An 18,031-nucleotide genomic window follows, 5' to 3' on the forward strand; every position below is an offset into this window, starting at 1 on the left:
CTTTAGCTTAAACCCTAGCTTCCCAACCAGAGAAAATAGAAGAGGAAAGGAGGGAAAGGGTTTTGAAACCTTACCTTGGGTAATTAGAAGTCTTAAAATGTCTTTATTGGTCTTCAAGTTCGTGCCCTAATAAAGCAATGGGTATGCTCTTTATTTTCTCCTTTTTCCTCTCCTCTAAAATGGTTTGTTTTGCGACCATAATATCAGAAGATTTTGGCCATGAGTCATGACACATGCCATAGAGAGGCCAATCTCTTATTAATTCTCACACACGTGTCATGGCTGACAAACCACATGCCGTGGTGTGAAGCACGGAATTACTTCCTTTAATTTTTTTTGCCCTTTTTTATCCCTAAATAGTCCAACTTCACTACGGACCTGCATTTAAGGCTGGAAATGCAACCAAACACACCTTTTAAACCTCTCTAGTCACACACCACATTAATGAACTTAATTTATTCAATTACACTTTCTTATTTACTTAATTCTGATTAATTTTTTTAGGATGTTACAAATTTCGTTCAAGCTGCCACCAAAGTTCATTTTAATCCTAATTTCTTACAGTTACGTGAGGAAGAGTAGGAGATTCTTGCAAGAATTCCTTAAAAAGAGTAGACTTTCAATAATATAGGAAGGGTATGCGCAACTGTTTTGTATATTTTGTCGATGCTACTTGCATTACTTTAAATTCAATAATGTTTTAATTATAAATTTGGACATTTATTACAATTATATATTTTAAATATAAGGAAAACATCGTCGTTACTGGAAATTTTCTTTTTACAATTGTTTAAAGTTGATTATTTTGGGGAAAAAAGAAAAAAATTCAGTTTAACATGATTCAAAAAATTAATTAATTCCCATAATAGCTTCATAAAAAATAAATGTATAATTTCAAAGATTTTTGACCTTATTTTGGTAATTTTATATTCATTAATGGAATTTCTATCATTATTTTGTGATTGATTTTATAAAAACCCTTGCACCATGTGCTCTTAAAGTAATCATTCTTTTGGTTTTTTGTTTTTTTCATTAATGAGTTATTATGTTTAAAGAATTATGTTATTTACAATTTTTTCATTAAAATTTTTTAGCTATCCTCCATATATAAATTCTCGATACTGGTAGGGTTTTTATATTATGATATTAGGAATTACCTTAATACTTGGTACAATCCTGCAATTATGAATTCATTTTTTACCATTATTGGAAAGGAAGTTTTATTTAATCATCATAATTATATTTTACCAATTGTGGTGTGATAAGTATACAACTGTATCTACTTTCTTTCTAATGTTGACATGTTTATCAATTATTTTGAACCTTTTTTTAGTGAAATCAAGAAAACGAGTGAAATATTGTGAGGTAATATGAGAATAAATATCATTAATAATGAATTAGTTTGGACAAAATGTTTAATAAAAAAATAATGAGCATAAAAAAATGTATATTAACATTTTTAATGGCAATAATGGTATAAAATGATAGATTATTTTTTCCTTATAGAGTCATTTATCATATATTAAAGTTAACACAATGACGACCTAGTTAACGATAAAGTTGAGAATGAAAACACAAAAAATTGAGAAATGAGTTGACCTGAAGCTCTTTTTTTTTTTTTTTGCCAAAATCTGCAAAGCACTAATTCTGAAACATCAAATACGATAACATCATGGACAATAAAATAGAATTATATGTTAGAGCCTTAAAGGATGATGAATGTAATTAAGTTCTAAGTCGGTTATGAACCGGAGATCAATATCTCATTACTAGATGGAAGTGAAGTGAACATCCATTGCTAACAAATTCATTGCAGTAGTTCTTAGCTCGTTAATTTTTGTAACATATATATTCCTATTCATAAGCATGAGACTAGCATAAATGACAAAAATGATAGAAAAAGTTGAAAATTCAAGACCTAGCATAATCTTTTCCGTTGACATGAATCGATCTGCGATGATACGATCGAAATGACTATGACATGTATTCATGTTGCAATATTTTAACTTTTTTTATAATTGTGGAGTATCTTTGTTGGAATCCTTTGTCATTTTAGAACATATGGTCCATTAAATTACAATTAGACTAGCTAGCTACCCGAGCATGTGGATAAATTTCCTCATCGAATTCCAATATTCTTTATTGATTTTATCCTGTGTTGTTATCAACCCTAACTGTCCACATTCACTAACATATAGGATAAAAAAGGAAATTGGTTTATAAATTACAAGTCTATATACTATTAAAAAAATTGATATCCATGAGGGATAAATATATAACTAAATGACAAAATCCGTCATTAATTTATTATTTAGTAACACAAATTTTTGTTATTAAATCCATCAGAAATACATCATTACTAATATATGAGAAGAAAATGTTTTTGTCACTAATTTTGTGGGAGATATCAGCCGTTAATAAAATCCATCACTATTATTTAATTAATTAATTTTATTGATCCTATTATTAAAAAACTTATTATATTTTTCTATCCTCAGACTTCTAACCCCTCCTCCACTTGAGACTTGGAATTCAATTTTTAAGAAATGCATCCTTCCATGTTCGAACTAGAGACCTTGCGTGTGCTATGCCCATGACTTTGTTTTGCCAATTGAGTTAAAAATACCTTGCACCTATAAAATTACACACACACATACGGAAATCCTATCCTCAATTTTTTAAGAAGTTATACTCCACCAATAAAAAATAATAATAACTTTCAACAATAACTTGTGCATCAATAAAATTTTTATTCTCATAAAAATATATATTATTTTTTATTATTAATCTTAATCATCAATAATGAGAAAGAAGAATGCATAAATCCACACAACCAGGTTAATAAATAAAATGAATAGAATAGAGAAAAATTATTACAAGTACCAAGTAACTTTTATTTTAGACCAAAATTAACTTAGAAAAATGTTCTTATTTTAAATCTAAAGGAATATATTTTATATGAGAAATTACATACAATTTGTCAAAAAAAACCAAAAAGGTGAAATAAATTATTATTTTTATTCATTATTTCTATTTTTAATTCATGTAATTAAAAGTTGTGGTATATATTGTTTTATATGAAATATATGTATTTTTACGTTGAAATATGTGTAATTAATTAGTATCATCAGTGCAAGAAAATGTTGAATATGTTTAATTTATAATTAATTGAAATAATAATTATATAAATTTTAAACAGAAAAAATGAATAAAAATAATCATATGAATTAAAAAATAATAATTCCTTTTACATTATTCAGATTTTAGCTTTCTTTTTTACAAATTGTTCTATCCAATATTTTATAAAAAAATTACATTCATTGGTATATATTTATAATTTCTTAATTTAATAAATAATAATATATAACTTGTATGTAATGTGTATTATTAATTATATAATACATTAATAATATAACTTTTTTATCAAAATGACAACATGAAAAGGTTAACGCTATGTATCAAAATATCAAATGATAAAACATTTACGAACTAACTTGCATTGATAAAAATTATATTTTATTACATTATGTGTATATATTCCACTAATAAAATTTTCAAAATATATTTTTTAAAATGTAATCAATTTGATAATTCAAAAATTTAATGATATAAATGTGGATTTTTACATATATCATGAATTATTACAATTTAGAAAATGAATATTAGCAAAGGTTAATATTTTATCATTAATAAAAAATTTTGATAAAATAGTAATAGATACTCCTTTAGTTAAGGCTGCACAAAGGACTGTATGACACTGAATTTTAGCCTAACTGGAAGTCTACTGTCTTTCATAAAAAGGACTAGATTAGGTAATTTATAGTCTAGTATTGTACAATAATAACCTAAAGATTAAAAGGATCGAACTTGATTCATAGAAATAAAAAATTGATCTTATTAGTTCAGTACTCACTTAACTATTTTTTTTCTATGAGAGGCAATAATTCATTTCAACCTAATAAACTCAATTAAGATAATAAAATCATCTATAATCATAATAAATCTAAAATAATTTCCAACAAGAAGAAAAATTTTTAGTTACAGTTTAAATGATTTAAATTTATAACTTCAATAAAAATAACACTTAACAAATTTCAACAATACTACATTACAACAACAATTTAAAAACTAATTTAATAAATCTTTATGCAATCATCTCCTTGCCGTCAATTATACTTGAAGCATTCATAAAAAAATTAATTATAATTATATTAAATAAATTAATAGAATCAGATTGGATTAAGTGACTTAGATGCATAATCTCTTATCCAGTCTAACCTAAAAAAATAGTCTTATTTTTTTAATCTTTTTGATCCTAAAGGATCAGTGTTTATAAGGACCGAACAAGATAGGACCATCTCAGGTTAGATTGGGTCGGATCGGACTAGAGAATTTTTGGATGACCCTACCCTCTATTAAAAAATGTAAAGTATTTTTTGAAAGATTGTATATTTAAAAATATAAGGCATTTTCATCATTTCAAGATGTAATTACTATATGTTTTTTTTTCAAAAGTATTCCTGATAAATAAATCACTTTATATTTATTTTAAAGTGAAACATCCTATTAAATAAAGATTAATATGAAAAGATAATATTAGTTTGAAAATAAGAAACTATTTTATTAAAAGGTATATTTTGATTAAAAATGCCTTACATTTTTATATAGAGAGAGTATTGTGTTTGTCATCAATCCATCTAGTGGCGGAGCTAAGACCCAAAGTTAGAAGGTATGAGACAACTCAATTTAAAAAATAATATGATAATTTTAAAAAATAATTACATTAGACAAAAAAATATAATAACATAAGTAAAGTTATGCATATTTTTTTGTTGGAAAAAATATATTGAAATTTATTTGGGCAAAAATGTGTTAAAAAATTGTTATAGAGTTTAAATTTGAAAAAAAATATTTTACCTAAAAAGATGACTTAATTTGACATGGTTGGATTTTATTTTGCAAAATTTTGAAACTAGGGTGCAAGATTGTAAATTTTATATGCCCCAAATGTAATTTTCTAGATGTGAGGGAGTGTATTTACCTCTCCCTGTGTGTGGCTTCACCACTGAATTTGTCATTAATCATAATATTAGAGTGACGGAAATTAGTGATGGAAATCAATTTGTTGTTAAATTTGGATATTTTGATAAAATAATAACATATTTTTACTCCTACCACTATTCCGTCAATAATTATATATATAATGATAGATTCTCAATCCATCACTAATTCTAATTTTTCTAATAGTGATAAACGTCAAGAATTTTAAATTCTCTTTTGATATAATATTTCTCTTTAACTTTTAAGCGTGATGTAATATGACTCCTGCCATAAGTCAAAGTTAATTTTAATAATTAATTAATTTAAAAATTATAGTAAAAAATAAAAAAAATTACATACAAGAAATACAAAAAATTACAAAAAAGAACCAACAAAATTTTATTGATCCTCTTTTGGTAATTTTTGGTTAATTAACAACTAAGTAAACTTTTATTAATGACAAGGGGTTAGATTGTATTATTTTTAAAGTTAAAATTTAAAAAAAAAATATTATATCAAAAATGAATTTAAAATTTTAAATGTTTTTAAATTTATAATTTAGAGACCCATTTGTTCCATTACCCCTAATATGTATGAATTTTATTTTGGCAAACACATACTAATTTATTTCGTTTGAACTCCAAAGCCGTTCAATGCCAAAGTCGGGGGCGGACCTACCTTGACCCCAAGATTTTTTTTTATTTTGTTTTGTTTTCCTTTTTTTTTTTTTTTAACACGGAAATATGAGGCTTGGGACCTGAGCGAGTAGATCAACGGAGAGTAAAAGTACTGCCTTGGCCTCTTATTTTTTTCACTTTTGGCTTCACCCCTTGTCTCTAATAATTATGTCTTCCTTTTCTCTTTCACTTGCACATGTCCCCTCTTTATGATACAATGAAGCTTTTAATTTTTTATATTCGTCTTAGTTATCAGTTTAATTTTTGAAATTTAAATTCTACCAATTAAGTACTAAAAATTTTATATTACACAAAATTATCTCATATTTTATTTTCCCCTTTAAAAAGGACTAATTTTGTGTGGTTATAAAATTTTAAGTACTTAAAAAATCAAATTGAAAATTAAAATAAATTTAAAAAATTAAAAATTTTATTATCCCTAAAATTATTTTAAATATATATTAATAATAAATATTTAAAATAAAAAGTTAAATGATATATAATTGACGAAATGACCTGGCTCAATAAAAAAATTTCAATTCATTAGGCCTTTCGATACAATCAAATAGAAGGTCCAAGGGCGTCATATTCTAGAAGTCGAAACTATGTGATTGAATACTTCCCCTTCTTCAAACTTTGATTCATATTTTTCGTAGAGAAATCTCTGATCTCCTTCTAACCTGGAGCTCTGGTTCCGCCCTTGATCATAGTATAAATTTATGGTCGCTCCCATACTCAATACGTGCGTGTCTAAGATCAGTTTTATATTGCTTATATTAAATAATGAACCGAGCATAAGACGCGCGCGCGCGCACAACTCACTCTCCCTGTCTTAAAGTTAATTAATTATATAATATCTTTTTGTAGGATTTTGTATTACTCCTTCTGCCAAAACCAAATTTTGGCCAATTCTAATCCAAACACACACACTTCATTAAGTATAGGATTTTGCTTTTGTTTCTTTTCTTTTTCCTTTTTCCATTGCACATTATAATGCTGGTTCGTAGACCGCAGGATTCTTTGCTAAAATGACGAATGACCAGTAAGAGACTTTTTTTTTTTAGTACCATATGCGACGCTCCATATTAATTATTAAGATTAAGACTCGCTCAAGAAAAATCCGAAGGTGATATTTAAAATATGAAAATTTATTTATAAGATATCTGGATTAAAGTAGGTAATTGAGCTCAATCCGCCAACCCACAAAAATGAATATGTTAAGTTAGAAAAAACCAAAAAAGCATATTCATTTTTTATGCAGGTCTGATTTGACCCATGTCACATTATTTGAATCCATGATTAACCTACAGGTTGACCTGCTTATTATTAAAAAAGAAAAAAACATAGAGACTCACTCACACTTGGTTGTTTTTCCTTGTGGTGATCATTCCATCATCATTTTTGGCCCTCCCTATTTATTCACATTTTGACAAATCACAATTCAGATCACATCTCACACCATGCAACATAAATATAATAATATTACCAGGATGTACTTTGACCACCTGATAATAAAAAGATTGATCCAACTTAGTAAAAAAGATATTATTCAAATTTTAAATATATAACAATGATTAAATTTTTAATGAGACGTGCATGCCCTCCAAAAATATTACTGCAATAATTAGTTTAAATCAAAGACATGGAATAGTAGATGCAAATAATAATAATAATAACAACTTAATATTCTATATTATTTTTAATATAACTTACATTTTCAAAATATTCACTGACAATCAATTTTTATCTTTTTCTAACAAACTATCTTGCAGTATTCAGCCATCACTAATTCAAATTCATTTAGTCTGTTTAGTTTTTAGAAATGGAAAGATAAATTTTAATAATGATAATTTAGAAAATATAAAGATGGGCCCAAAACTTAATGAAGAAAATATATAGGAGGGAGGAGGAAAAAAAAATTTTCACCTCATCTCTCTATTTTTTTCCCCTTCCTTTCCCTCACTCACTCCCATTCCTCCTCAGACCAAACATGTTAAGTAAATTTCCCCCCTTATAGTGTGTTTGGTTACATGGTTTTATCACAAAAAGATTTGAGAGATGAATTTATAATTTTCAACATTAAAAAAATATTTTTTACTAGTGGGTTAGCTCGCAAACTTGCGAACTCACTGTGGATTAGCGGGTCAGCTCATTTATGACTCGCATAAGATGTGGGTTATACCAACCCACCCCATGAAACCCACAACCCACTGCAGACCAACCTACGAGTTGCGGGTTGACTTATATTATCAATTTTAATTTGAATACAAATATGAAAGCTTTAAAATTTATCTGGTGCTGCTTAATTAAATTAATTTTTAACACATGCCATAATCAATTTTGAACCTAAAATTATGTTTTTCTTTAAAATATTCAAATACCTCTATATATGTTGAAATTAATTATAAACCCAAAAATATTATTTGTACAATAATTTATATGATTTTTGGATAAATTTTAAAAAAGTATAATTAAAAATATGAATTGAAAAGCAAATAATAGTAGCTTATAAGATAATCGTGATTTTGGATTCATAATTGATTTTGGCATGTATGGGGGTGTTTGGATATTTTTTAAAAAAAATCATAGTTTTAGGTTCATAATTAATTTTAACATATATAGTGAGTGTTTAGATATTTTTTAAAAAATATGGTTCTGAATTCATAATTGGTTTTAACATGTAATAGGAGTATTTGGATATATTTTTAAAAAACTATATTTTACCTTATTTTCAATTCTACTTTTTAATTTAAAAAAATTAATTATTTAGTCCTTATAATTTCAACCTATTTGTAATTCAATCCCTGAACTTTAACTCATTATAATTTAGTTTTTGAAGTTTTGACTTAATTGTAAATCAGTATTTAAACTTTATCTCTTACAATTTAGTCCTTAAAATTTTAACCTTTTAAATATTGGTCCCTATATTTTAAAAAATAAAATTATAAAGATTAAAAATATTTTAAAATTTTAATATTTTAAAATATTAAAAGGATTTTGAATTTATAATTAATTCTGGCGTGCATAGAGGTGTTTTGATATTTTTTAAAAAAATTATAATTTTAAATTCATAATTAATTTTAACATGTAATAAGGGTATTTGGATATATTTTCACAAAACTATATTTTACCTTATTTTTAATTATGCTTTTCAATTCTACTTTTCAATTCTAAATAAAATCAATCTTATAAACTAATTATATATATCACATAACATAATCAATTATATTCAAAATTAATCATATTAATAAAAATTTTTATAATCAATTATATCTAACTAAAAATATACCATACGTGCTGAACATTGAACAAAGGATTAGAAACCCACTAATTTGTCCTCAATTATTGCATATAGTTTTCTTATCATGATGTGGGTTTGAATCTTACCCTTTCACACTCGCATATAGACCAATCAAGCTGAAAATACAGACACACACACACACACATAAAATCAAAGAGCGCCTGCTCGGCGAAGCATTGGAATCAGGGAATTGGAGACGTGAAGGCTCATGACTTCGTTGGCTCCACCTAGAAGGTGGCCGCCGATGAACACCGCGGGCACCGGCGGGCTGCATCCAAGCCGTGAAAGGGCTTGCTGGATTTCACTGCCTCCGGGCATCTTGTCGATCTCATGAACCGTAAAGTTGAAACCCAAGCCTACGAATAGCGTCTTGATGGCGTGGCTCCTGCAGCAAGAGCTCTTGCTGAAGATCACCACTGGTGTCGTCGATGCCGCCAATTCCGTCACCTCCCTCGCCGTCTCCGTCGTCGTTTTTGACACTGCTGATGCGATTGCCATGTTATTAGGATTTTGATGAGGCTGCTAGCTAGCTACGCGTGCGGCCGGCGGGTTTCTAAATATTCGAGCTCGGGGGAAAACAAATATGGCGGTTTGTTCCTCTTCTAGCTTTGCGAGGCATATGCATGTTCCTTTGAAATTAATAAAAGTCGAATTTGTCCCCCACTTGTTGTTCAGATTCGCATGATCCAATTTTACACGGGAAGATTTGATTAAATCTTCGTCAATCTGCTTCCACGACAAGAGTAGTGGAGTTTTAATATTCACTTGGTTTAGAAGGATCAATCTACTAAAGAATATTATTAATAGATAAGGCTTAATAAATAATTTATTGTTGTAAAAACAAGAACAAGGACTCTTTTTTTTCAAACAGTAACTTATTATTAATTCTTGTTTACAAATAACATATTTTAACAGTTCTTGAGTGTGATTTTCTTTAGTTTAAAATATAGAAATAGCAGCCGGCAGACCAGACTTGCACGAAATGACTTATAAAACTATACAAGAATCCATTTCTTTTTTTCAGCAACTTGTGCAAGTTCTTCCAATTAATTAAATTGTTTAGATCAAACCAGAGAATATAGTGTATGTATTACCAAAACGTTGAAAAAAACACTGTTTCATAAAACCCATTAATAACAAGATATAGATAACAGTAATTTGCAATTGAAAACAAAATAACTCAGGACATTTTTAGGGATAATTTTGTTATTAAGGAATTAACTAAAAATATTTTGGTCATTGTGTTAATAGGTTGCTCTCCTTCCTTCCAAATATTTTCAATGACAAAATTGGCCCATTAAGCTAACAATTGCCGTGATAGTTTTGTTTACTCTTTTTAACCAACCTTTGCAATTTTTTTTTTAATGAAAGTTTAAGTGAGTTGACGATCTTGTGACTAAGAACAAAATCCTTACTAATATTTGCAACTTCCGTTGAAATAAATATGAATATGATTTTGTTCGGCAAAATATATACCCACTATGTCCTTGATCCCTTCGTGGGCCCGACTTTGGCTAGGCCTTTTACCTGAATCGTTAAACCTGTTTTGGACTGGAAACATAAGTTGTGATATTAGAGTAGGACCTTTAAGCATCGGCCCATTTCTTGGCAAATGTAACTGCGCTCAATCCAGCCCAATTAGGCTTCTATTGGGAATTGGCTGCCTTTATTAAATCAATTAATTTATTTAGGCATTAAGGGAGGAACTAAAAAGGAAAAATGATAATTAAGGATCCTCTACAAACATTAATTTTAATTAAGGATAATAAAATTTTAAAATTTCATTGAAGGACCATGTTTCTTAATTGGGATAAAAAAAATATAGCTTATGAGATGGGATTTACTAATATCACTAACCCAATTTAAGAAAATTGCTAACGTATATTGTGAAAATATGAAATCTCACTTAGAAATTAATTTTTTAACAAAAAACACCACTTAAAAATTTACTAACCTGGTTTGAAAAATTTTTTAATGTATATTGTGAAAATATGAAACTTCACTTGGGAATCGATTATTTAACAAAAAAATCCAATTTGGACAAGTGACTTTTTGTCAAATAATCAATTTTCAAGTGGGATAAATATATGTTAGAAATTATTTTAAGTCTGGTTAGTGAATTCTCAAATGACGTTTTTTGTTAAATAATCAATTTTTAAATGAGATTTCATATTTTCACAATATACGTTAGAAATTTTTTCAAGTCAGGTTAATGAATTTTCAAGTGGCACTCTTTGTTACATAATCGATTCCCAAGTGAGGTTTTATGTTTTCACAATATACATTAATAATTTTTTTAAATTGGATTAGTGAATCTCTAAATAGAGTTAGTAAATCCTACATCACAAATTACATTTTTTTATTTTAATTAAGGACCATAGTTAAGATTTCAAAAATTTATAATTTTTAATTAAGATTAATGTTCTTAAAAAATTTTTAATTATCATTTTTCCAACTAAAAACATTGATTTAGATGAAAGTCATTTGAGCAACAACAGAAAAAAAATCATGGGCTTTTTGTCTACGCAAACGGCCCCCATAGTCAAAACCATTATACCGTTATATTATATTTAGTTCATTTGACTTCAATTCATGATACATGTACAGGGAAAAGGAAAATAAACAAAAAACAAAGCATTTCAGGGTTAAAGTTAAACTAGCTAAAAATAAAAAGAATGGTGCTTGTATAAATTCTTGCCAATAGCAATCTTTATTGTGCAATATTATTTGAAATATCGTTGGATAGTTGACGCTTCTCCCACGGGAATTCAAATCTTTTGATCGAAGTCTTTAGTGATAAAATAAAAATCAATATATTTTCATTTATTGTAATTATATGTGTCACACAGGTTGAAATTTGCCCCTCCAGGTCTTTATTTTAATTCTATCTTGCGTGATGTAGGTGCGTAGAGAGAGGGAGAGAGAGATCGCGCCACTGATCTAGAGGCTCTAAAATTAGATGCGGCGTGTTTTGACTTTCAGCAACAATACCAGGTCAAACTTTTTTATTTTCCAATATTTGATTTTTTTTAATGATTCTGCCTTGCTAGTTGCTTATATATATAAAGCCAACTTGCCCGTTTGGTCGAAATTTATAGACAGTTTTATAGTTAAGGTTAATAAATTGAAAAAAGAAAGTATACTAGTAGTAATACAATCCACTAAAATTATATTTATTAAAATAATTAGACTTATTTCCCCATGTATTGTTTAATAAATCACATAATTTATGATTGGTGCCTTGGCGGACAACAGAGTTTGTTGTAAATTTTATAATGATAATGAATTGATGATTATAATGATTTTTTTTTTTCAATGAAGTGCTTTGTTTGCATTGAATAATTTAAGTATTATTTTTCATTTTTTGTTGGGAAAGAACACAGAAAGCGACCAACATGAGGCGTTCATGAAGTTAAAACCGACAGTCATAGAGGGAATGGAGTGTTGGGAGGGGTTTTGACTTTTGTTTGTTTTGTTTTGTGTTTGTTGGATTCATTTGTTTATTCAGTGCATTGACCAACCTCTGTTCTTGGATGTCACTTACGGTCTTCAGATTCTGCGTCACATGACCGCTCCATTATTGCACTTTTTCTTCTTCTTCTTCCTCTTGTTTTTTTTTTTTTTTTTCAAAAGGTCCTGGATGGTATTATTGTGTCTAATTTACTTCATTATCCAAATTTACCTCTCCCTATGTATGTTGTTTTTAAATTGCTAATATCTCAAACTTATTTTTTATTGCACACAAGTTTTCTCCTTTTAAAAGCAATTATATTTTATATGTGATTAGATATTAAATATAAATATCGCTCTTAATAGTTCTATCTCAAGCCTTGAATTGTTGTTGTTGTTATGCCTGTCTGCGTCAAGATTTGATTATTATCAAACCCAATTAAAATTAAAGTATCTCCCTCTAAAATATTTGAGATCTCGGTTTTAAGTGGTCATGGTCCCTTTTAATAAAACCAATGTCAATTATTTTATTACGGGGTGCTTGTTTAATTTGTGTGTGAGCACTTTGGATCACTTTTGTAACATCCTAAAAATTTTAAAACTCAAATTTATTTAAAAATAAATAAATAAAAATAAAATAAAATATTTATAATTAAATTAAAATTTAGAATAATTTAATAGAGGCCCAGAGTTTGAATTTTACTAAGCAAAAGTTTGGTTTTATTTGATTTTTAAGTATGGAAAAAATTACCAAAGTTGACCCGGGCTTTTGTGCAATAATGAAAAATGTTGGGCCCTTTCTTATAATTTTCCCCAAACTTTTTGACCAGCAATTTAAAGACCCAAATTGATGCAGAAACGCAGAAATTGAATTGGAAAGGAAAGGAAAGGAAACGTATGAGAGGGAGAGAGGAAGAAGAGAAGAGAAAGGGAGGGAGTTAGGCTTGGATTTAGGAGTCTTTGCGACCGTTGCGAGCTCGGCTACACGATAGGTAAACTCCCTACTTCAATCCTCTTCTCTTTCTCTTGATTTTCTTCAATTTTTGGAAGAGAAAATTTTTGGATTTTGATCCCAAAGGCTTTATTCTTGTAAGCTTTTGTTTCTTTGGATTCTAGGGAGCATGTTTTGAGTTTCTATATAGTGATCTAATGTTTTGAATGAATAATTGGATGAAAAGAGGTGTTTTGGGCACAAAATAAACCTTGAGAAATTGGGTTTTTGCTCCTCAATGGTTTAAGCCTATTGATTTAGTTATAATTTTGCTATTTGAGCCCAATAAGATTTAGATTAAGGTTTGGTTTTCATTATAAGGGCTAATGGTGAAAGTTGGTGACACTAAGTGAAGGTTTTTAATTGATAAAAAATTATATAAATTGAAAATTAGCCTAGTGATGGCTAATAAATGGTTTTGGTGGTTAAGTGATACTATGTGAATGGTTGGTTTAATATATGGACCATTAGGGTGAATTATGACTCATTGACCTAAGTTGTGTGGTATGAGTTATAGTCTTCATTAATGCTATTTGTCATGATAAGTGATGTGGATCACTTATATGTTGTAGAAAATTGTTGGTGGAACTTATTGAGAAGTAAGGAACAAGCCGAGCCCTATTTTATACAAGGAGAACCCTTTTAGTACCAAAGGGTTGAGGTAATAGGGGAATTTATATTTCTTATTACTTTGTTTTAGCTATTTTTGAATAAATATTACTAGTTATCATGCATTACATGTTTTAAAAGATTAAATGTGCTTTATAAGGGGTTATAGGGTACTACTTTGATTATAGTGCAAATATGTTTTCTAATTGTTTAATAACAATGTTTTTATGGAAATGAGATTTATAAATATTATACTACTTTAGAGTGTTGAATGGTCAATACTCAGGAAAGGTAGACAAGAGTAAAAGGCATGATCTCGGTGGGAGTTCACCAATGAGAAGGTGTGGATTTTTGATATTCTATGGCACACTGTCAGTACTCAGTGTTGTCTTACGTATTGTGGGCTCAGTGCACTAAAGTGGTTAGTGTATTGAGTGTTCGACACCTCTCAGTGGGGGAGGGAATCCGACATATGAAGTGTGAGGTTGAGTGCCTAGGCCAAGGTAGCCCTCACATGGAGAGTAAGTCGGGCTGGCTCTGGGAGGGAGTTAGCTTTCACTGCTCAGGATTCACGTCGAAGAGGCATAGGCGGTTCGGTGGATTAGATCATGCCTTAGATTATGTTTTGTGCCTGTGGAGGTACAAGTAGGTATAAGGTTTACCTGCGAGTTAAAGAGTGCCAGGGGGCATTCTGTTGGTCATGAAAGGCCATACCGGCCTAGGTCATGCATTCATGCATTTTAAATGGCTAAATTATATACTATGTTGAATTTATTATTCGTTTATTTGATTATGGCTTACTTTGTAATAATCAATGTAAATTTCGCTGTTACTGAGACTGTGGTTGTCTCACCCCTTTCTTTTCAATATTCTAGGTCCAGGCGAAGGATCCAGTGGTGGACGGGGAAAGGAGCAAAGCTAGGGGTTTGCTTGTGATTTGTAAAGAACTGCAACCCCTTTCTTTTGAGCAAATATATTGTAATGTATTTAAGATTAGGGTGCCAGTAGGATATGATTGTGTGTGTGTGTGTGTGTGTGTGTGAATATGTGTGGATTGTGTGCTTGTGTATGAATTTTTGTCTATTTGCAGACTTATGGCTAGGAAACTTGGTTATGGTGTGTGGTTTTGATGGATTTACTTAGTACACCAAGTTTCTATTACAAGAAGATCTTTATTTTGATATATATGTGATTTTATAAGCAAATGCAAAGTGGTTGCATTGCAAATGGTGTGCTATGGGAAAACATACAGCTTGGATAGAGAGAGTGGGTGCGTGGGCCCCACAAGGAGCTCTGAGCCAAGTAAAAATGTTTAGCATATATATTTATATAAATACATGGTATTTGGATTGATTTGTGACCACTCTTGTATGATTTGTGCATTTTGGGGGTTTAGAGTCCATTTTGGGAAATGGCACCCGGGTGGTCAAATTTTGATGTATGGGGTTTTTTCATCATTTGAATGTTCTATCAGGTGTTTTTAATCTTATTTGACGTGTCCAAAGTGTTCCCACATGTTTGTGACCATTAGGATGAGATTTGGACAATTTTGAAAATGGTTTTTACTAAAAAGCTGTACTTTTGCATCTGGGTGTCCAAATCTTAATCCGACCGTTGGATTTCTCTAAAATTTGGGTCACAAGTAAAACCTTTTATAAGCTTCGTGTGGGCTTTGGAATCACGTTGATCGGATATCGGACGGAGAAATGACGCACTTCAGAATTTGGTCTGGAGGTGCTGTCATGACAGCATTAAATTGCTGTCATAACAGCTACAGTATTGAAGTTGTAACCTGCATAAAATTCAATCCGTCCGTTGAATCTTTTCAAAATTTAGTATGCTAATAGTATTCTTTAAAAGTGACATGTGGCTTTGGAATCACTCCGATCGGAGATCAGATGATGAAATGGTGCACCCCGGAAGTTAGTCCGAAGGTGCTGTCATGACAGCTAAAAAGCTGTCATGACAACAAAAATAGTCAATCTTTTAACATGTCTAATTTTTAATCCGACCGTTGGATCTTTTTGAAATTTGGTACACTTATAGTACCCTTTGAATGTGACGTGTGAGCTTTAAAATCACTTCAATCGGAGATGACGGAACGGCGCCTCCTGGAAGTTGGCCCAGGAGGGCTGTCATGACAGCAATAAATTACTGTCATGACAGCATCTTTTTATTCCATTTTCGTCTAACTTGCTTCCGTGCGCTATAGGTAGAACCTATAATTATTGTTAAGGTTTTAAATGATTTATTTCTTAAGTTGGTTAGAGTATCAACTCCTTAACCACACTTAGTTTGTTTGAATTATGTGATTTTTGGATAACACTCGAGGCAAGTGTTACAACTTTCTTCCCAGTGTGAAGTGCCTATTTATATTTGTCGACCAACTAATGAAATGCAAAATTAACAAAAAAAAAGTTTAAATAAACTTAAAAATGGTGACCTATATGCATGCATGCATTAACAGGCCACTTCCAATAAAATTCTTTATAATATGTTAAAATAGCATTGATTAAAACGAAGATTAGTTCTATTCTACCAACTTTACGTAAGCAATATTGGATGAGGTTCATATAGAGACTATTTTTCCAGTCTTTTGATGGAATATGTTGTATCAATGTGATTTTAAGTCTATTTTAACCTGAGATTTGAATGTCAAGTTTGAAATGATTATTATATAAATTCCAAATTGGCTTGCCATGTATGAACACACGTCCAAGCATAATTTTGGTCTTTTATTGGCCCACTCATTCACATCCGAGAGGTTAATTGACACCAATCAACGAAGGAAAATCCACGAAGAAAGAATTAACTAAATTTATTAATTATCAATATGCTAATTAATTATATGTACACGTGTCACTAAATTTATTATCACCCCATGCTGCCATGCAAATAGCTAAAAGCAATTTTAAGAAAAATTTTAAATTATAAAATGATGTTATTGAGTATTATTATTATTATTATTATTATTGCTTGTTTGGCAGTGAACTGGCTTGTTAACATTCTGTATCATGCATGAATGTGCTTGGCCAATGACACATGTTGTGTCTTTTTCATATCATTCAACATTTTCTATTTGACCAATGATACAAGAGTATCAGGCGGTAATTACAAATTATTGAAAGGCAATTAAAAAGTAATAGAGACTTCAATTATTATTTTTTAATTAGATTTTCAATTCAAGATCTGTAAATAAAAAGCAAGTATGGAAAAGAACTTGGTCTTCCTCATTAGCTTAATAAGGTCGTTGATTCAAATTAATTGAGATTCGACGATTTAATTGGAAATTAAGGAAACAAGTACTCCCTTCAATCCTTTTTTATTATAAGTCACTCCTAACTCAGTGTTAGAAAATAAAATTGTCTTACAAATAAATTATTTTCTAATTCTGTCCCTGGATTTAAAAAGAGTGGTTTGATGTGTGGGAGTAGTTTTCTTGAAAATTAAAATAGTACATTTCTTTTCAGAATTTGTTGGAGAGTATTTTTGAAATTATGCATCAAATGTTAAAAAAAATGACTTAAATAAATGATCAAGAAAATTTTTCAGAACGTGAATAATAAAAAACATTGGGGGAAGTAATTGCCAAGTCTTAAGTTTGGATTTATGTTTTTTTGTTCTGCGTTAATTATTCTCTCGTGATTAATGATGCATTCAATGATGATCGAGGCCAAATAATTAAAAAGAATTATTGTTGGTAGGTGTTTTTATCACCGAATGTCATGTGGATGGTTCCTGGACTTATTCAGCAAGTTAATTACTTTTGATTTTATTTATAAATTATTTTAAACATGTTTCATTGAAATTAAAAAAATTTAAAACTTATTAATTATGTTTAAAAATTTAATAAGTTTTCAACTTTATCTTTATTAATATACATACTTTAATAATACATTTTTTATGTCCAATATTAAATTCAAGGTAAAAGGAAAAATTTGTGATAAAACTTTATTGATGTAA

At 29.2% G+C, this 18,031-nt stretch overlaps 1 protein-coding gene across 1 annotated transcript; it reads right to left on the reverse strand.

The window, feature by feature from the left end:
• Positions 1–9,015: 9,015 nt before the first annotated feature.
• LOC129310036 (monothiol glutaredoxin-S3-like) lies at positions 9,016–9,736 on the reverse strand. Its single transcript, XM_054951859.1, has one exon. The coding sequence runs from the start codon at positions 9,514–9,516 to the stop codon at positions 9,169–9,171; it is 348 nt and encodes a 115-aa protein (XP_054807834.1). The 5' UTR covers positions 9,517–9,736; the 3' UTR covers positions 9,016–9,168.
• Positions 9,737–18,031: the final 8,295 nt, after the last annotated feature.

This window comes from Prosopis cineraria, unplaced genomic scaffold (genome assembly GCF_029017545.1).
Source record: "Prosopis cineraria cultivar Desert tree isolate PC_DT_omini unplaced genomic scaffold, ASM2901754v1 PC4, whole genome shotgun sequence".
In the NCBI taxonomy this organism is placed as follows: domain Eukaryota; kingdom Viridiplantae; phylum Streptophyta; class Magnoliopsida; order Fabales; family Fabaceae; genus Prosopis; species Prosopis cineraria.

Coding starts and splice junctions, on each gene's coding strand:
- LOC129310036 (XM_054951859.1), bottom strand. CDS start 9,516: ATGGCAATCGCATCAGCAGTGTCAAAAACGACGACGGAGACGGCGAGG.